Consider the following 21138-nt stretch of genomic DNA (forward strand, 5'->3'; position numbering starts at 1 on the left):
TCAATGCTTATTCTGCAAGGGAGAAGTGAAGCTCTTTCTGTTCATAAAGAGTCTTGAAAAACTTAAGGTTTCTTTATTTTGGTGATGCTTACGTGAGTTTTCTCATCCTTTATTTTTATGCCTAAGAAATAACATAGATTCAAGGGCTGTATATATACTGGGATGAATTATGCTAAATTTTGGACTTGTGACACTTGAGGAAACATGGAGAAAACCTCAGAAGTAACAAACAATCTTTTGGTTACCCAGAACTGTGTGATTAACCTTCAAATTCCTTCACTTTTCCTGCTGAAAAAAAGAAACTTTTACAGCTGGTGGGATGAGGAACTGACTGCTTCCAGAAAATGTTGGTTGTAAAGTTTTTCGTGACTTGTCTGAAAAACAAGTTAAATAAGATGCCTTCCTCTAAAAGATAATTTAAATAACATCTTCCTAATGTTGCTTTACTCCTTTTTTGCCCAGTGGAGTAGCATGTTTAAATGATTTTGCTTCATTTCCCTTGTATTATTTTTTGTTCTTCTTTCTCCCAAAGTGGTGCACTGGGAGTTTTTTTTTCTTTTTTTTAAGGGAATATGTGAGATTTTTAGTACTTAAGAAACTGTTTTCATGTTGCAGCATTTACTTTTGTTGGTGCTGAACTGCAAGGAAAGCAATGACAAAACAGTTGTAAGGGACCTTATTTAAACGGTATCACTGAGTATTAAGAAACTAATTGCTTGCCCTATCAGAAATCTGACTTACACCAGCAAGCAGCTACTAAATTATATAAAACTCATATTCCTACTTGTCACCACACAGGTCTGAGGAAGCAAACAAAGCTTTTTCTGCAGCTGTGCAAATGCATGACGTGCTGGTGAAGGCGTGGGCCATGTGGGGGGATTACCTGGAGAACATCTTTGTGAAGGAGAGGCAGCTCCACCTGGGGGTGTCTGCCATCACCTGCTACCTGCACGCCTGCCGCCACCAGAACGAGAGCAAGTCCAGGAAATACCTAGCAAAGGTGAGGTCTGGGGGGTTAAAACAACACCCAGAGCTTCACCTCCTTGGGAAGGGCTGGGATGATGTTCAGTGCTCAAGTTTTTGCAATTAGAGAGAGAGTTACTCAGGCAAAGCTTTCATTTAGATAGAGGGGGCTGTGTGTGGTTGCTCATAATTAATTTTGGGATTTTTTATGTCAGTGGGATGTCTGGATTTTCCTTTAAATGTGGAACCTTCCTGTAGGAGGAAAAGGGCAAATCACATCCAGCATTTCTACTACACAATGTGTTGCAATACTTGCAAAAAGGCATCCTTTGGTGCTTTAAAAAGCAACATAGTTTGAGGTCTGTTTATAATTACTATGGATAAATAATATTGAGGTTTACCTAAGTATTATATTTTATTCCAGATAAGCATTTTCTGTACAGTTTTACTCTGAAATTCAGCAAAATTTCGGCCAAAAAAAGCAATTTGTGTTGTATGTTTCTCAGTTTGGGGATATTTAATCTCTCTCATGAAGAAAATTGAAAAATTGTACCAGACCAGGGAAGACAATCTGTTCTGACCATGAAACAAGCACAGAAAATATTGTCTGAGATTAAAAAGGTGGCCTCAACAGCACTCTGAAATTTATTATTCTCCCTGTCTGGTTGCATAATAGTTAATGATTTTTAGTCAATGTTTAATATATTTAATTTAAATTAAACTAGGGGTGGACAGTTAAAATAATTAAGAACACCCAAAGAAATAATCAACTTTTTGTATCAAGGTTCATTTATCTGAGTTGCATATTTTAGGTTCTGTAAAATTGCCTAAATTTTTATCCACATGCCCAGCCAAAACCCCAAAGAATTTCTGGAGTGCAGTTATATTCATTTGCTCTTTTCTGCCTTCATAGTAAGGAGTACACTTACATTTAGTTTTTACATCCTTTAAATATTATTTCTGAGGAAAAAATAGCATTGGTCAGGCACAATGAATGTAAGCTCTTGTCTCTGAGGCAGCTTTAACACTTTCAAGGACTACACAGTCATATTAATAAAATATCTCTGCTTTTGTGCATCGTAATGATTGATGTGGCTTAAATTTAAGCACTGAGAGATCCTCTTGAAATTCTCTCCTAGGTTCTTTGGCTGCTGAGTTTTGATGATGATAAGAACACCTTGGCAGATGCAGTGGACAAGTATTGTATTGGTGTCCCACCCATCCAGTGGCTGGCCTGGATCCCACAGCTGCTGACCTGCCTGGTTGGCTCAGAGGGCAAACTCCTCCTCAACCTCATCAGTCAGGTACTGGAGATAATCCCTAATTCCTTTTTGTCTGTAAGCTTCATTTGTGAGGTGATGCACAAATATTTTTTAAAGCAGATTGCAAAAATGCCAAGCTTTAAAAATGGTATTGTTTGCAACTGTTGATGTGTTAAAAAATGGCAATTTCTGCCTTTAAGCAGGATATTTTAAATTTCATACTGACTTTTACTTATTGAGATTAAATCCAGTGAAATCGTATCCTTATTTGTATAAGGCATTATAGCTCTCCCTGTGGAATTCTATTTAATGTATTTTTGTGAATTATATAGAACACATAAAATACATAGTTAAAAATACTTGTAATGTAGGAGTAAAGCTTGGTTAGCTTTAGTAGCTAAAGAGCAAACTGTCTGGAAGTGTTTTGGTGTTTGTTCATTCAGGTTGATATAAAACAGTGAAGTCCCATTAATGCACAGGTGGCCACGGGAAGCTCCCACAATACCTGAATTCCAGGCCCGCACTGCTCCACTGTTTCCTGGAAACTGGCACAGGACAACTGTTGTGCTGAATTCCTCACAGAACTCCTTTCTTTCCTCCCTTCTTGGTTTTTGAGATCTGGAATTTCTGACCCTGCAGGTCCCTTCCAGTTCAGGGTATTCTATGATCCTGTGAGACTGAGCTCCTTTTATCCTATCCCCTGTCTTTGCTTATTTAGACCTCTGAGAATGTGAGTTTTTGTAGCTAGAGAATGTCCGTTTGTGTTGGCATGGGTGTACACAGCTCTGGATATGTCTGTGTGTGCAGATGTGCTCATGTTCCCTTCCCTCCCTCTTCGTAAAATTAAATGTAACTTTGAAGAGACCATGCTGCCAGGCAGCTTAACATGCCAAAGCAGATAAGGCAAACTTTGATGGGTGTTGCTTGGTATTGTCTGGCAACACCAGTGTGCTCTACTGTCTTCTGGCAGAAAATACTCATTTCATCACTTTGTAGACACTTTATTTGTTGAGATCTGTATAAAATTTGTAGAAGTGAGTGTTTGCTCGAAGTCATACACTAGTTGGAGCTTAGACTTGTAAATATCACAGATACTCCTGTTTGTCTTACCTTTAAACTTTAGGTACGTAGAAAAAGTATGAAATTAAAAAATACCATATTTTCTGTGTTACTGCTTTAAAACTCCAAAATTCTCTTCAAATAGCTTTTGACTTACAGCATGAAGCATGTGTGTGTTAGGTTAGTGATCTGTCATAAATATCAGATTACTGAATGCTTCAATCCCATTGCTACATTTCCACCACTTACCATATCCATTTGGATGGAGAAAGGATCTATGATTTAGTAAAATTGTGGCTCAAGAAGCCCCGAATGCTGTCTTAAGATGTGCTCTACTGCAGGTAGTAGACACATGGTTTCTTTCCTTTAATAGATACTGAGATTTACAGATTTAAATGGGATGCTGAATGTCAACATCTCTTTAGGGTTGTTTTTTTTAATGGAAGCCATAAAATCCTGGTTTTATTTTTGGGTGCAGTTGATATCCCCTTACATTAAGTGCCACAATTAGGTGGAGTAGAGTTACTCTCTAATGGGCTTTCTTATCAAGTATGGTGGGGCTTGCTGGGAATTGTGGCCTAATTTAAAGACTAACTGCTGTCATTAGGTCTGTTTTTCTTCCATTATGCACATGAGTAAGATCTTTGAGCTGGCCCAGCTGGAGCTCTGACATTATGCTGCTTTCAGGTTTATTAGGCAATATGATCTGGAAACCCCAATTAGGTAACGTCTTAACAGTGTGTGCAGGGAGCTACCAATTCATCCTCTTCGGGTTCCTGTTACTGAAAGAATCTTTAATTTCCATAAGCTGTTATTTAACACAAAGAGCTGATTATTGCTGAATTGGACTCATTTACAAGAGAACCTCTCTGTGTTGATGTGATCTGTAGTCAGTATTCCTTAACTGAGAAATGTGTATCTCCAAATAGGTGGGAAGAGTCTACCCCCAGGCTGTTTATTTCCCTATCAGGACCCTCTATTTGACCTTGAAGATAGAACAGCGAGAGCGCTACAAGAGCGGTGAGTTTGGTCCTCAAGGAATTGTTGGGCTCTTTGGAACTTAATTGTTAGGTCAAGTTTCACTGGATATTACAGAAAAACAGATTCTCCAGAAAATATACCAACTTAGCAAAGCTAAGGAAGAAAACTCTTGATAAGCTCTGCTTGTATTGGTTTATTTCTGTGGAGTTAAACCTGCAGATGGCTTGAGCTGTCTTGAATTTTCTTGTATAAAATATTCACCAAGAGGAGTTCCATCTCTTTCATTCTCATGTCACCTTAGTTATTGAGAATCGCATGTTCTTTACTGAATGTTCTTGATAAATTTGTGGAAAAGTAGAACATTATTTAGGAGCCACACTTTAAAAAATTGTATCTCCATAATAACTTCTTGTGGTAATTTTTAAAGTAAAATGAGCATCTCAATGCTCATAAAAGCAATGTTGGCTTTGAGAAATGTTTGGGAGATGGGGAAAGCATTCAGCAACTTGCACAACTGTTTTCCCAAGAACAAATCACATCTGGAACAGTTATGTCAAATGATTCCACAGAATTTAGTTGTTCTTTTGTCCCACATAATTTCCTGGGAATCCTGGGAGAGCTACTTGAAGAACTCTCATTTCAGTTCTGTGTTCTTTATTACAAAGTACATTGTTTATTTAATTGCCCTTTCCATTTGGGAATTAGTTCACTAAACTTCTGTATAAAATTGTGAAAGGGCACTAATTAAATAATGTTTTATTTTTGTTTGGGTACTCTTTTGCAGAACGAGATGCCCACATACCCTCATAATTTATTCTTTTCCAGCAATATTAAAATATTTCCCTGTAGGTTCTGCCAAAAACCACTGCTGGGTGGGTGGGTTGTGTGAGTTTTTGGGGATCATCTGATAAAGCAAAACTGCTTAATCGCTGTCTGATGGAGTTGTCATGCTAGAGATGGTTTGTGCTAAAAGATACAGACTATGACAGTTTCTGTTGTTGGCATCAACACATTTATTCTTTAGTTATGTGTGAAAGGTCTCCCCAAAAGGGAAGGGAAAAAATTGCCCATAATTCAAATAATTTGAATATGAAACAATGTCTGTTACTTCAAGAGTATAGGTTGAAGAGTATTTATTTTGCTTTAATGTTGGGAAGTCTGTACCACTAAATAACATTTGGTGCAGAGTTTTCTCTAAAAAACCCCAATTTTCTTTCTAAAAAAATTCTTTCTGAAACTGAGTAAGGAATACATAATTAATATTTAATGTAAATCTCAAGCCAGTTCTTGGAACAAATTATTTTATTTCAAGCAGATGTATATCAAGTTCATGAAAGGTCATTCTTATTTCCTTTTTAATGTTCACTTTCCAGATTCAGGGCAACAGCAGCCAAGTTCAGTTGGAAATCAGTCCCACTCTGCCTCAGACCCTGGGCCCATCAGAGCCACTGCCCCAATGTGGAGATGCAGCAGGATCATGCACATGCAGAGGGAATTGCATCCAACCCTTCTGTCCTCCCTGGAAGGCATTGTGGATCAGATGGTCTGGTTCAGAGAGAATTGGCATGAGGAGGTATTTGGCTTCAATGCACCTTGAATGAATGTATGGATCATCTAAGGGAAAGTTAACTGCAAAATATTTACCCAGAATTAATTTTAAACATCAAAGCATAACTGTTTGTTATGATTAGTAAACTGATGTTTGTAGAACTGACTGTTCTGATTGGAGTTTCAGGATCTTGGTTATTTATGGAAGCAGTACAGGGGTTTTGCAGAACTGTTAATGTGATGAATGCCTCTAGGATTTAAGCTGGTGCTCATACTGACTGAAAATGTATATTCTCACATTAAGTCTCAGAGATACCAGTTTCCTTCTTGATCTGATGGTCTGTGACAGGTGGTGATTATTACCTGAAATTTGCATTGCAATAGAGAGCAGATGGACCTGCCACTCTGCTGTTCCTTGCCTCTCAAAGTGTTGGACTACTCTGTTCTCTCTGCCTAGCACAGTGTTTATTTGAAGGTTTCCTCATATCACCTTTTTTTTTCATATATCTCAAAATATGAAATCTAAAAGTTACCTGCTGTTGAAAGAGCAACTCGTCCTTTATGAGGCAGCATTTTCCCTGCTCAGTTTGTTTGCAATGCTAATGAAATTCAGTGCTGTCATTCTGATTGACCCTCTGATGCAGTTTAAGAGTAGAGTTTTAAGCAGATGTTTCAGAGAGTATAATTCTACTATATAAAATACAGTGAGAATTAATATTTGGTGTCAAATCAGAAGGCCTGATCTTCCTGACTATTTTGTTTTTTCTGTTTTTCATTCTTAGGTGCTCAGACAACTGCAGCAGGGCTTGGCAAAGTGCTATTCTGTTGCCTTTGAGAAAAGTGGAGCTGTTTCAGATGCCAAAATCACTCCTCATACACTGAATTTTGTCAAGAAGTTAGTCAGCACCTTTGGAGTAGGTCTTGAGAATGTCTCTAATGTGTCCACCATGTTTTCTAGTGCAGCCTCAGAGTCACTAGCTAGGAGAGCACAGGCAACAGCTCAAGACCCCGTGTTCCAGAAGTTAAAAGGCCAATTTACAACAGGTAAATGTTTGAAATTTTTTTAAATGTTGCTTTTCATCTCAAGAAAATTTCCTCCCACAGTTCAGCTGTGAGGGCATTCTGTTTTTTTATTCCAATATCTTTCCAGATACAAAATTTAGAAAATCGCACTTTTCTGTCATTCAGCAAACCTGAAATAGTTTTGTTCCTGTCTTTTATGCTGCAATAAATGTAATTCAAATGGAAAACAGACATCACCCTAGAGAATAAATATATTGTTGTATTTTTATTATTGAAAACTGTGGTTTGATTACATATGTGTTAAAAGATAAAGTACATTACTTCAGTGTAATGCTTTTGCAATTTGAACAGAACTGCTGGCTGTATGTGAGGGACAATAATGATCTCTGTCTCTCTGTGATGCCAGAATTTAATGAAATTTTCACCCCAGAACTCCAAACTGATGATTTTATGTGAAGTTTTTCAAAACAGCCTATTTTTGATGAGTAAGATTACTTTAGTGTTTTGGGTAACTAGATTATAAAAATTCTATTACCCAAATTTACATCATTGCTAAATTGAATCAATAACTTTAATCAGATCTAATAAAAAAGATACTTAAGGGAAGTAGCTTTTTTGCTTCACTCATTTTCTCTTAACCAGTGGTTACATATTTGAGTATCTGATCTTGATTTGAAATTCTAAGAAAAGCTTGTTGACAAGCTTGATTTGTTTGGTGAAATGTGTTAAGGCCACGCAGCTCGTGCATGACAAAGTGACACTGATTGGCATCAGTGCTTTGGCTTGCCAGAATTTTGAGTTTTGAATAAATTCCTCGGCTTTTCTTTAAACATAGATGAGAGTGTTTGACAAGTAGACTTGGGGTGTTTTTTCAAGCATTTTGCTGATAATATTGTGAAAGGAAGAGAATCCTGTGAAAGTGAGTGATTTGTGGAAGTGACCCACATTTCTCGTGCACGCCATGCTTTGCACGATGTCCTTTCTGAGGCACAGCAGTTGCATGACAGCAGATAATGAAAGTCCTGAACCATATGATTAAATTTTCACTGGATGAAGTGTACTAGGGAGGGAAATGGAAGTAGAAACACTTTGTGTGTCTTTAATGGGAACGTACAGGGGATAAAAGTCATTGGATGATGATTAATGGGGTGAAATTTCACCAGTTCAAGTGCTGGAGTCTGTACCTGGAACAGAGGAATAATGGCAGGTACAGGTGTAAATGGGGAGAGAGCAGCTCTAGATCAGGGATCTTGGGATGGTTGTTGTAGATCCCTTCCAGCTGAAATGCTCCACATTAAATACAAGTTTGGACTTGATTTTGATTTTTAATAATGGTTTATAGTCCTTCCATTGCAACAATGATATAGCCACTTATTTGTTGCTGTAAGTGTTGTTGATATGCTTGGTTGGATTTGAGTTATTTTTGGTCTGTCACAGTAGCTCCTACTTCCTTTCCTGCGAGCATCAGAGAGCTCTGGGGTTTCCAAAGTGTAAAGGAAAAGTAAATAGAATGCCAGACTACAGTCTGCAATATCTGAAGTAATATTTCAAAACATTTCTAGAGAAACATTTAAGAAAGTTTAATTATGATTCAGTTACAACTTTTAGTTAAAAAGTGGAGAGGATTTTCAGTATTTTTTTTTTTGCTGTTTTTATTTTTTTGCATATCTTTGTGATATATAAATGGCTGTTAAGGCTTTCAGATGTTCTCTCTTAATTAAAGAATTATATGGAACAACATATAAACCAAAGTATGACATAGGCCTGGTCATAAAAATCATGTAAAGTCATCAAATGCAAAGTGTTTCTTAGTAAATTTCAGTTAAGTAACAGTAATTACTTTCTTTTTTTTGAAGATTTGTGTTTTATTTTTCAAGTATGATGAAATATGAATGTCTGCAGGATACACGTAATTATTTTGCTCAGTGCTGGATTAGATTTTATTTTAATCTATTACATTCAGTGTTTAAATTCACAAATTAAATGTGGGAAAACAAAAGAAATTAAACCAATCAGCATACTTAATAATTTCTGTAATCTAATTTGTTATGCAGAAAATTAAAATAAGTTTTTTATTGATTTTACAATAAGAGTAAAATGTAAATAACTGAATAGGATTGTAATTACTGTACTGAAAATTGCATGAGTTTTTTTAACATTACAAGAAACTAATTGTAGAATGTGCCTGATGTGTCCTTGTGTCGCACCACAATGTCCATGTTTGTTTTTTCTGTTCTCAGTATCAGTTGCATTTGGATGATGGACAGATAATTACAGTGGTTGCCTTTCATTTCAAAAGTGTCCAAGCTAAGGAGCTGTCTTGGATAAACTTTTTGTCAATTATTCCCAGATTAATGTTGACAACTGTGGTTTATAGACACTTTCAGCAGGGTTTGGTTGCATAATCATTTCCATCAACATCAGAGTTGTATTTTGATTCCTGTTTGGAGCCACTGGAGACTCTCACACCATTTGTTATATTCTGAATTCTTTGTCTGTAGCAGTGTGGACTGTTGGAGCTGTGACAGGTCATCTTTATCTATCCTAATGTTATATTATAAAAACAAATTTTACTTTGAATTTTTTTTCTAGAACTTCAAATGCATAGTTCTTTGACCATCTGTTCTTTGTTCTTTCCTTTTCTGCTAAACCTTTTGACATCAAAGAAAAGAAAATGCTGAAAAATGCTCCCTTTGAGAGCTCTCTCAGCAGTGAGAGCAGCAGAAAAGCTGCCTCAATTGTCCTTTTGTGGGCAGATGATAGTTTAGAGTTTGGATCAGCTTCTTTCTGCAACCATCCCTCCTCTTCAAGTTGAATATGAATGGAGAGCTCCAAAATACCCCCTTGAAGGGCATGGTAATTTCCTTGAGACTTTGTCCCCCAGCACAAAGAATTCTTCACTGTGCTGGTGGCTCTGTAGTCAGGAGGAAGCTCTTGAAACCCAAGTGTGGCTCTGCACTGTTAGGAGGGGGCAGGGGGAAGAGCTCTGTGCATTTGCAGCCTTTTTAAGGATTTTTTTTTCCCTTTTGCTCAAGAGTGAACATAGTGTGCTTTGGTAGCTCTTTCTTTGCTTCCATTGTAATTTTTAGGTAACAGGATGATATCCAGGAAATCCAGATAAAGAGATGGATGATATTTGATCTTGGTGTCCTCTACATCCAGTCTTGGTTTTCTGGAGCTGAGTGATAAACCAGAAGTTCTGCTCCACATTTCTGCTTTCCTCTCACTGAGATTTTTCATCTTTATTGCTTTTTTCCGAAAGTTCTTGTGAGATTGGAAAGAAGTTTTGGGAAGTAGAATATGTAAATGTTTGAATATTATCTTCAAAAGCAAGACAGCACTTCAATTTTGGAGAATGCTTGGATCTTCTTCAGTGTCATGGGCATGAAGAATTGTCCTGCTCTGTGCAGCTAAGCTCACAACTCAGTCCTCAGGGACACTTTACATGATTAGTGCCTTGGCTTTTTAGCTGGAGACCCTTGAGATGTGAACCTTTAATGGAATTAGACTTTTCCTATGGTCAGAATAATCTAAAAAATCTTCAAATTAACTGTTTTTTGCTCTAAAACCATTAATAGCCTGTTGCCTTTGATCAGAACTGGTTTCTTCCAGTGTAGCAGAAGGGTTTCTTTATAGTTCTGGAGTCTTAGTTCTTGGAGGTATTCTTTGTTTTCTTAATGCTATGTTAATGTTGTGTAGGTCAAGGGAACTGGGGGGGACAGAGGGTTTGATACTCTAATTTTGGTACCTCGAGTATGTTTTTTGGTGTTTCTTCCTGAGGAGTGATGGTACAGCCTTCAATCAAAGTGTGTTAAGAGGCATCAGGATTTTTTTAGGTCTGTCTCACTGGGGAGAAGATTGTGCCCCATTTCTTCTTCCATTGAGAAGAAACTTCAGCAGCCTTGAGAGCAAACTGCTGCCACTGCAGTCTGTGCCATGGCCTTCTGTGAAAATCCTCTTTAAGGATCAGGGGGAAAACTTCCCATCCTTTTTAGGAACAGGTGGTGCAAGTAGTGAGGTACTTCACACCAGTGTGTGTTAGCTTGAGAAAGGTGTTTTCCAGTACTAAGTAATGAAGAAATGGATTTTTTTTTAAAACAAAACCACTGTTTATATAGATTAAGGTGTCTGCAAAGCAGAGAGACTTTTACACAAATAGTGTTTGGTCTTGTATTTCCCTTTCTTCCAGCTGAAGTGATTTTTCCTCTCAGATAGGCTCTCTGTGACACGAGCAGAAAGACTAATTGAACTCTCTGTGTTTCCCATCTGCCACTGGGAAACAAAAGAACAACAAAAGTCCTAAAACAGGCATTCAGCAAACTAGAGCTGCTCTTGTGGTGAACTGAGTGACTTTTTTTTTTGTAAGGAAAATATATTGATGTGTGTTTTTACCTCTTGGCTGATTCACATTAGCACAAAAACTAGTTGCAGTTTGAGGGTACTTTCCTGCACTTCAGAGATTCGGGAGATAAATGATGCAATAATTTTGTCACTTTGATGAAATGATTTACTCCCACTGCTCACTAGAGGGTAGGCTTGGGATTTTAATAAGAGTGTTTTACAGTGATATTGCAGTAGATGCACTGCCCACAGCAGGCAGAAAAAGTAAAGGGAATATTACATCCATAAATATGAAACTGTATTTTTCATTATAAACTTTTTTCTTACAGAAATGGAAAGGATTTTGTATGAGCTGGTTTTTTGTTCTCTTTTAGGCTGGTAAACTTAGGTCTTTCACTGAAAGATTTTAGTATATCCGTTTATTGTGGATACACAGTGAAATATGTTGGGTTATATGTTCTCTGATATTTATTTAAGTAACAGAACAGCAAAATGAAAGCAATCCTAAGGTGCATTGTTTTCTATGGCATTAGAATTTCTGGATTACAGAAAAAAACTTAGGAGAGTGTGGGTAGAATGACACGAACACTGCTAGCTAAATGAATATTTTAGGTTGCTTTTAGGAGTTTTTTGGACAATCAGAATTTTGAGTGGTTTAATTGTGGTTGAAAAAACTTATAATGCAGTAATTGCTGTGTGCACATACTTAATTCACTTTGTCACACTTGCAGGGAGATGCTTGTAGCATATTTATGTGGTCAAGTTTTCTGAGCAGTGCTCATGTTTTATTTGGTTTTTGGTATTTTTGTCAACTTAGGAAAATATTGAGTGTATATGACATATTGAAATTGAGGTTCTGCAAGAAAATTTAAACTAATTTTTAAGACTTAATTTTCTATTGTGTTGAATAATACTGAAGATTCCATTCTGCTCTAGCTGCAAATCTCAGAAATGCTGAATTGTCATTCTCTGTTTTTTTTCAGTTGCTTTTTCACTTGAGACATGTTGAGCTTAAAATGGCACCTTCTAGGGAGTGGAGAGGAGCTAAAAATTCAAGTCTATTGGTTAACTTGCATAGTTTGGGCTGCCATAACTAATGAGGTTTACAGAGAGTAGTTTGTCTTCTTATCCAAGTGTGTTTAATTTTTCATTGTTGTGGCACTGGAGTGCTGAGCCATCATTTCATGTATGTGGTTTATTCATTTTCCCTCTTTGGGGAAATTCAAAGACATTTATTTATTTATTATTTGCTTTGTCTGAAACTGTAGTGAGAGCAGTTTTGGGAAGATGGTGTTGGTGTGGCCCAGAAAATGCTCAGTATTGCAGTGATTTCTGTTACAGAATTACTTGCATAATGTACTGAAGTCCATATTGACTTTGAGAAAGTTCCTTCTTCACCTGCATGTGGATTAAAGGAGATTTTCTCACTCTGTGGTACTTTTGACATTGCAGTGGAAAGAGCAGGCTGTTGGCATATTATTGTCATTTTTCTTGGGCTGCTGTGGCTGTTCTTCCTATAGTGTCTTTCAGTTGTTGTCTAAGATGGGAAAGAATAAGAATTTTCTTGCAGCTGAGAAGAGAATAGTAATAATAACAATTTTCTTATTTGTCCTGCAGTTCCTCATGGATTCTATGTTGCATCCTCAACTGGGGCTCTTTCATTCATTTTAGGAGTAAAAAATCTCCACTGATTTGAAATGAATAAATAAATAAATGACTTGCAATGAAACAGGTAGAAAATTATAGTGCTGTAAAGTAAGCCTACTTTTCCTCTTTCACTGAGTGATCTGATGTAATAATTTGGGGTTTTACTGCTTTCTTTCTATGCAGTATGTCTGGTTGCAGTATATAGAGAATTCAGTACAGTAACAGTATTTAAATTTTTCACTATATACTTTACAATGTTTGTGTGACTAAAACAGGAAAATCTTAGGAAGTTTGTTATATATTAAATAACAGAATATTTTGGAGTTGTATACAAAAAAAAGGTAGCAGATTCTAACAGGTCTAAGTTATTGTTCTATATAATGCTAGGACTTTGCAAAAAGGTTTTCTATAGAAAATAGAAATATTCAACAGAGCCTGTCTTTTAAAGGCGGTTCAGCTTAGTGGGTGTGTGTGTGTGTTTGGTTTGCACTACTGAATTGGGTGATTTGTTTTTGTTTGGCTTTTGTTTTTAGATTTTGACTTCAGTGTGCCAGGATCAATGAAACTCCACAACCTTATCTCCAAACTAAAGAAATGGATCAAAATTTTGGAGGCCAAAACTAAACAGCTTCCAAAGTTCTTCCTCATAGAGGAGAAGTGCCGCTTTCTAAGCAACTTCTCAGCTCAAACTGCGGAAGTAGAGATACCTGGAGAATTCCTCATGCCAAAGCCAACACATTACTACATCAAGATAGCAAGGTAACCTAAACATTCCCTTTGGTAGCTGGAATTCTGGAAGCAGAGAAGGAAATTAAAGCTCCATCCATCCATCCATCCATCCATCCATCCATCCATCCATCCATCCATCCATCCATCCAGATCCATCCATCCACTCTGCAAAATAGATAGATATTTTATAGTAGATAAATATTTTATATATGTGTATTTTATATATATAGTTAAACTTTGGTGTAAGACCTTTCTAATTTATCCTCCTTCAATAATTTTACATTTGATCACTAAACACCCGCACTGTTCAGAGCATATTTAGTTTTCTTGTACCTTGCTGTGAGTTGAGATCTGTGCTTTTATTGTCACCACTAGAGATGCTGTTGTTCAAAAGAGTTACAAAGCTCTCTCCAAATGCTCCTGGCAGGTTCATGCCCAGGGTGGAGATCGTGCAGAAGCACAACACAGCAGCTCGCAGGCTGTACATCCGCGGGCACAACGGGAAGATCTACCCGTACCTGGTGATGAACGACGCCTGCCTGACGGAGTCGCGCCGCGAGGAGCGCGTCCTGCAGCTGCTCCGCCTCCTCAACCCCTGCCTGGAGAAGAGGAAGGAGACCACCAAGAGGCATTTGTTCTTCACAGGTACTGCAGGGAGAGATCTGTGTTGTTTTTAAATGTAAGTTGTGCTCAGAGGTTATAACAGCTGGAGGTTTTTGAATATTCACAAGGTAAATTCACATCTGGCTGGGTGATTCGTCTTGTCTGGAGCTGTAGCACCCCTCTGGAGGAGTGCAGCTGATTGCAGGGGTCTGGGGTGTTTTTAGAAATGCTTATGCGCATTGCTTATGATATCAAGTGCATTTGCCTTGCTTATGATATCTTGCACTTGCAAGAGATGCCCACTGGGCCTGTTGGTGTGGAAGTGGGTGCACATACTTCAACAGCATTGAAGTATGGGAAATATAACGGGAAATACAACATTTAGAGACAACTGAAGAGGGACAGAAGGAAACCTTTTCTCCGTGATTTGTGATATAGGAATATTGAATTTCTTTTACATCTTCCACATAATACAGAAGAAATACCTTTTCTTTTTGCTGCTGAATTTCATCTAAACAAGCTATTGCCCTCTTTCCTAAAGGTAAAGAAAAAATAGGAAGAATGATGAGTGCTCAATTTTTTTTCAAAAGTACCATTGATGTTTCTGTTAAGATAAAAAAAATCCTACTGTAATTCTTTTTTACGTGAGCTTATAAATTAGTTATGAGCACAGCATTAAAGTTTTCTGTGGATAGGCTCCAGCTGATTATCAGGGCTGTGTTTTGAGGGCTGGTGGGTGTGTCAGCATTTGGGCTCTGATGAACTCAGGTTTGCTTTGCTCTGTGTGCCCGCCCCGCGCAGTGCCGCGGGTGGTGGCGGTGTCCCCGCAGATGCGGCTGGTGGAGGACAACCCCTCCTCGCTGTCCCTGGTGGAGATCTACAAGCAGCGCTGCGCCAAGAAGGGCATCGAGCACGACAACCCCATCTCGCGCTACTACGACCGGCTGGCCACGGTGCAGGCTCGGGGCACGCAGGCCAGTCACCAGGTACTGCAGCACGGGGTGAACACAGGGCTGTGCCCTGAGCCCTGCCCTGCCCCGGGCAATTCCATCCAGGGCTGTGCCCTGAGCCCTGCCCTGCCCCAGGCAATTCCATCCAGGGCTGTGCCCTGAGCCCTGCCCTGCCCCGGGCAATTCCATCCAGGGCTGTGCCCTGAGCCCTGAACCCTGGCCTGGGCAATTCCATCCAGGGCTGTGCCCTGAGCCCTGAACCCTGCCCTGGGCAATTCCACCCAGGGCTGTCCCCTGCACCCTGCTCTGCCTCAGCAATTTCACCCAGGGCTTTACCCTGCACCCCGCCCTGCTCTGGCCTGGGCAATTCCATCCCTGGGCCATTTCATCCAGGGCTTTCCCCAGCGCCCTGCCCCATTTCTTCCAGGGCTTTTCCTTGCACCCTGCCCTTCCCAGTTCCATCCAAGGCTGTCCTCAGCACCTGTCCAATTTCATCCATGGCTTCCCCCAGCACCCTACCCTGCCAATTTCATCCAGGGCTTTCCCCAGTGCCTTGCCCTGTCCAATTTCATCCAGGGCTTTCCCCCAGCACTTCTTCAGAATTTAGGAAGTTCGTTATGTACTAAACTACAGAATATTTTGGAGTTTAGAAAAGAGGTAGCAGAATCTGGCAGGTTTAAGCTTATTGTTATATAGAAAGCTAGGACTTTGTTAAAAGGTTTTCTACAGAAAATAGAAATATTCAGCAGAGCCTGTCTTTTAAAGGCAGTTCAGCTTAGCAGGGATGTGTGTGTTTGGTAAATGTCATTAGATGTCAGACAGATACACAGTGCATGGTGGTGGTTGGATTTTTTGCATGTATTTTGATTTTGCATAATGAGAATTCTGTGTCTCTTCAGAGTTTTAGGTGATCTTTGAATGATTTTATTTAAAAAAAGCTGTATTTGTATTGCTGGAAGTTGTTTTGCGTAAATGCAACTGAAAACAGGCAGGGTGCTGATTGATTTTTTTTCCTCTCGTGTATAGTGCTTTAAAAATAATTAATTGACAGCATGGGAAGCAGCATTTCTAATTTGCCTAAGCAACTACAGCATGGTATGTGAGGCAGGCTTCCCATGTTCTTCTAATATTTCTCTTAAAATTGCCAGTGGATCCATTCATCTAAGCCAAACAGAAGCAGTTGGGCAATCTCACCTAATAAATTAAGTACTCAGGAAGAACAAAGCTCTCTCTCTCTGTAAACTCCACCAAACAATCAGCTGTGATGTATAAGGTGGTTTCATGTTGTTTTTTTTTAGTTAGGGTTAGTGCAAATTCATTGGTAAAATGCCAGTCCCATTCCAAATACAGCTATTAGAAAATACACAATAAATATGTATTACAGATGTAGTTTAAGCAATTGTCTCAGACTTTTTTGGTTACAAAATAAAAATGGGAGTGCTATGTAACACTTGTTTCTATTTTCAGAATTCTTACATTTGAAACTTTAACAGCCCTTTAATTGAAGTCACCATAACTATCATGCTTTCTGGTGTAACAGAACAGATCCTTCTTTTTCTAACTACTTACGCCTGGTATATGCTATAGTAATCAAATATTTTCGTAGATTTTTTTTTTTTTTTTGCTTTTTCTAAAACGAGATACAGCAATTAAGAGCAGATTGGTAGTTGCTTTAGAGCATTAAAAATGCCTTTTCCAAGTAACCCTTCTGCTGTGCAGGTTCTCAGAGACATCCTGAAGGAGGTGCAGAGTAACATGGTGCCTCGCAGCATGCTCAAGGAGTGGGCCCTGCACACCTTCCCCAACGCCACGGATTACTGGACCTTCAGGAAGATGTTCACCATCCAGCTGGCCCTCATTGGCTTTGCAGAATTCATCTTCCACTTGAACAGGCTCAACCCTGAGATGCTGCAGATTGCCCAGGTGTGCTTCAGTTTGCTCATTCTCTCGGCTTGGATCAGATGGGTATTTACAGTGTGCTTTTGGAATGAGCTGAAGTTCAACATAGATAATGAACAGAGCACTTCAGTAGGCTTTTTATTTCTGTGTGATTGCACATCCTGTAGGGAGCAATTTAACCTGCAGTCCCCATGGACATCAACTCTGCCCTCTGTGGTGAGAGTTTAGAACTTTGTGGAATTGTTCTTAGATATTTGAACTCTTCATGTAAATGACTGATAAGTCTCTCTTTTTAGTCTTCTTTCAAATATATGCTTTCAAAATACCTTTGTATTAAATCAATTGGGTGTAAGAAAAATAAAATACAGAGCTTCATTTTCTTAAAGGGTTATGCCCCTTTTCAAATACCATTCTCTTTTGAACATATCCATCAAGCTACAACTCCTATTAATCATTATTTTTCTGTTTTTACCCAATATTTAAAATTAAGCTTCCCACCTAAAAAATAGCAAAGGTGGTATTTATTAAAGTCTCAATGCCATTTTAATGCATGGAGAGCTATAGTCTGCATAGCAATTAAGATTTTTTGATCCCTCTATTAAGTGTTCAGCTTAATTTTCAGTTGTTTACCCACAGTGAACCTTGGACACTGAATATTGTCCCAGAGGTCTATTGGCAGTGACTCCATACAGATCAGGATCCAGAGGAATCTACTCCTTATTTGGTATTACATGTATTTAGTGACGGGTTTGGACACAACATTTTGAGAGAAATACTTACCTTTGTGCATGCCATTATTTATGACTTCATTGCTCAAAAGTTATTTGGCTAAACAAATAAAACGCTTTTGAAGCACTGTTGAAACTCAGCATTCACAGACACAAAAACCCAACTACTTTTGTTTCCACGAAGGAAAACGAGTTCCTTGAACTGCTTTTGTGCATGTTTGTGTTCATCCCAGGACACTGGCAAGCTCAACGTGGCGTACTTTCGCTTTGACATCAACGATGCCACGGGAGACCTGGACGCCAACCGCCCGGTGCCCTTCCGCCTGACCCCCAACATCTCCGAGTTCCTCACCACCATCGGGGTGTCGGGGCCCCTCACTGCATCCATGATTGCAGTAGCTCGCTGCTTTGCACAGCCAAACTTCAAGGTTTGTATGCTTTTTTTTTGCAGGCTTGTATTTGACAATTCATAAAAAAGCCAGCACTTTTTTGGTGAAGGTAGAAACTGAATGATGGTGCGGATTTGTTTTAAAATTTTACCCTGAGGTCATCACAAAGGCCAGCTGAAATGTTGGAAATGTTTGGAAATGTTTTATGTTATGTGTAAACATTTAATTTGACTCAGACTCAGCATAAAAGTTTGTTTTAGAAGCTTGAGACTGTTGGAGTTGGCAGATTGATACCAGTAACTCAAATCAGTGATGAGGAAAAAATAGGAAAGTATTTGTTGCAGGAATTTCTTTTTCATCCAAGGATAGAACTGGCCTATACAACATATATGTGTATCTATATTAAATACATATGTATGGATGTTGTAGTCAGTGTTCTTTCCCTGTGTAGCAGAAAATAATATTCCCCTAGAGTGTAATGACTGCAAAAAATCCCTCCAGCTTTCCAAAGTGTTCCAAATCTCTGCCCAAGACTTCTGTGTGTGTGTTGTAGAAGCCATGAATTTAGTGGAGTCATTTAAAAATAGGATGTACACAACTGTATCTGTGTATCAATATCTCAATATATGTTATTAATTTCTGTAGGAGTCATTGTGTGGTGGTTTTGTAATGGAAACTTTTTATGAACAGGAATAGCTGGAGAGGAAATAATAAAATGTTTGGAAGCCACACTCATCTTGAAAAGTCTGAAATTGCAATGTGGCACCAAAAGTGTCAAAATACTGTCGACTAAAATCTAGTTACAATTCTGTGATCTGATAGAACCTGATCATTCTGTGGATTAAGTGCCATAACCTGATTTTTCTTCTTTGTGTAGGTTGATGGCATCCTAAAAACTGTGCTAAGGGATGAGATCATTGCGTGGCACAAAAAAACCCAAGAGGACACCTCGTCCCCACTGTCAGCAGCTGGGCAGCCCGAGAACATGGACAGCCAGCAGCTGGTGTCCCTGGTTCAGAAAGCTGTCACTGCCATCATGACCCGCCTGCACAACCTGGCCCAGTTTGAGGGAGGGGAAAGCAAAGTCAACACCCTGGTGGCAGCTGCCAACAGCCTGGACAACCTCTGCAGGATGGACCCCGCCTGGCACCCCTGGCTGTGACTCCATGCGTTCAACTGTTTGAGGGGAGTTTTGTTGTTTTTGTTGGGTTTTTTTGGGGGTTTTTTTGTTGTTTTTATTTCTTCCTGTTGTTTGTGGTGTGAGCCATATTTTGTGTTAAGAAAATGTGAAAAAAGCTTTCCAGACGACGGCTTACCTGTCACACTGCGTTTTGTCAGTTTTCATTCTAGCTGTGTTTACAGTAGTATGGTGTTTTTACTGGTTTTAATTTCAGGAGGTGACATTTCCTCCTGTTTATGCAGTTGATATGCAACAGCAGCTTTTGCAAATAGATTAAAATGAAGAGAGAAAAATAATATACAGAAAAATCTAATTTTATGATGAAGACTATGAAACTAGCATTGTTAGGTATAGGGTCTGCCATTCCTAATAACTTGCAGTATATGAATTTTTTATACTATAGTAATTACTAAAAAAAAAGAAAGAAAAATACAGTAATCCCTGTAACTGAGTTTTCCTCTGTGAAATTTTACTTAATCACTCTCTTCATAATGCCGAATTGAAGGCACAGATAAATGCTCTTAACTTTTAAGTTTGCTTCAAATTTACATGAGCAATTGCTTTGTACAGACAATTTTGTACCAAATGTTATAGAGGTGAGATTTTGTTAGGCGCTGAGAAAATGATGATCAAATTGTGCTGACTTTTCCTGGAGCACAAGCTATGTACAGTAAAAGTGTAAACCATTTAGAGTATTTGGTTTAGTTGTGGACAGTGTTTGGGGGGAAGTTTATAAAAGGATGGAAAAAGTCATCCTTTGATATCTGTATTTGTCTGTAATAGAGAAAAAAATTAAATCTTATCAAGTTCTCTTTACTGTTTAGAATTACAGTAGCTTCTTTAGGATGAACCTGTTCCTTTGTAATTTAAGAATAAGAGCAGTTTAATGTTTTACTTGTCTTTCTGTTGTGTTAGCATTTTTATAAAACTTCAGTGTTGAGAATGTTAAATTTGTACAGAGTGATTTTTTTCCAAATAAATATTTTATAAAACTCTCTGTGGTATTCATTTCATTTATAATATTTTTAATACCCTATGAGTATGATTTTGCTTCATGATATGATGGATGAAACAAGCATGGCCCTTCATTCCCATGCTTGGTGCTCCTTTTGTATCAAACAGAATTTTGCTCTATGGCACTATGTACAAGGGGAAGCTCAAATAAATGAGTGCCAAGGACTGTATAAGGATTTTGAAAACAAACATCCCTTTTTTTTTTGCAAAGACTTACTTCCTTATCAAAATCATGTTGGCAAGAATAATCTTATAAAACACAGCACTTCCTGCATGTGTCACGACACACTCTGTCTGCAGTCATTCACAACTGAGCTCAGTGCTTTCATGACTTGAAGGGAATTGTTGCCTTCCCTTTATTGAAGATTGTAATGTTTGCAGCTGTGAAGTACAGCACACACTGCACAGAGGAGATGCAGGATCATTTCTTATTTGCACATCTTGGATATGTCTGAGAGATGACAGCGTTCCCTGACAGGAAGTCATCAGATAATTCAGCCACTTTTCTGTCCATGATAGAAATCTTAATGGGAAAATGTGAATATGACTTAAGACACAAACTTTGTTGTCTTTAGATTTGTGACATCTCTCTTGTTCTTGGCATCACCTCAGCTATACTCCTGAAAGAAGACTTGGGATGTGAGAGTTATTTATTATATTTAGCAGTTACTTTAATGAGCTCCCTGATAGTGTTAATGTGCAAATGTTAATACCTGCTTCTCTTTCATGATCATCTGCTATGGATGCACCTCAATTTGTGAGAAGGCTTACACAGTCTTAACCCAGGGTTTTACTACGAGCTTCAGGAGATAAATCTGAAAG

At 38.5% G+C, this 21138-nt stretch overlaps 1 protein-coding gene across 1 annotated transcript in view; it reads left to right on the forward strand.

The window, feature by feature from the left end:
- Nucleotides 1-20256, forward strand: part of TRRAP (transformation/transcription domain associated protein) — a 75405-nt gene extending 55149 nt beyond the window's left edge. Inside the window, exons 62-72 of the mRNA XM_058816359.1 lie at nt 799-1000; nt 2103-2267; nt 4214-4304; nt 5639-5838; nt 6596-6857; nt 13358-13583; nt 13981-14198; nt 14958-15142; nt 16826-17029; nt 17967-18161; nt 19000-20256. Of these exons, the coding sequence (XP_058672342.1) occupies nt 799-1000; nt 2103-2267; nt 4214-4304; nt 5639-5838; nt 6596-6857; nt 13358-13583; nt 13981-14198; nt 14958-15142; nt 16826-17029; nt 17967-18161; nt 19000-19284 (2233 nt within the window). The 3' untranslated portion in view covers nt 19285-20256. The remainder of the gene's footprint in view (nt 1-798; nt 1001-2102; nt 2268-4213; nt 4305-5638; nt 5839-6595; nt 6858-13357; nt 13584-13980; nt 14199-14957; nt 15143-16825; nt 17030-17966; nt 18162-18999) is intronic.
- The last annotated feature ends 882 nt before the right edge of the window (nt 20257-21138 follow it).

This window comes from Ammospiza caudacuta, chromosome 17 (genome assembly GCF_027887145.1).
Source record: "Ammospiza caudacuta isolate bAmmCau1 chromosome 17, bAmmCau1.pri, whole genome shotgun sequence".
NCBI lineage: Eukaryota > Metazoa > Chordata > Aves > Passeriformes > Passerellidae > Ammospiza > Ammospiza caudacuta.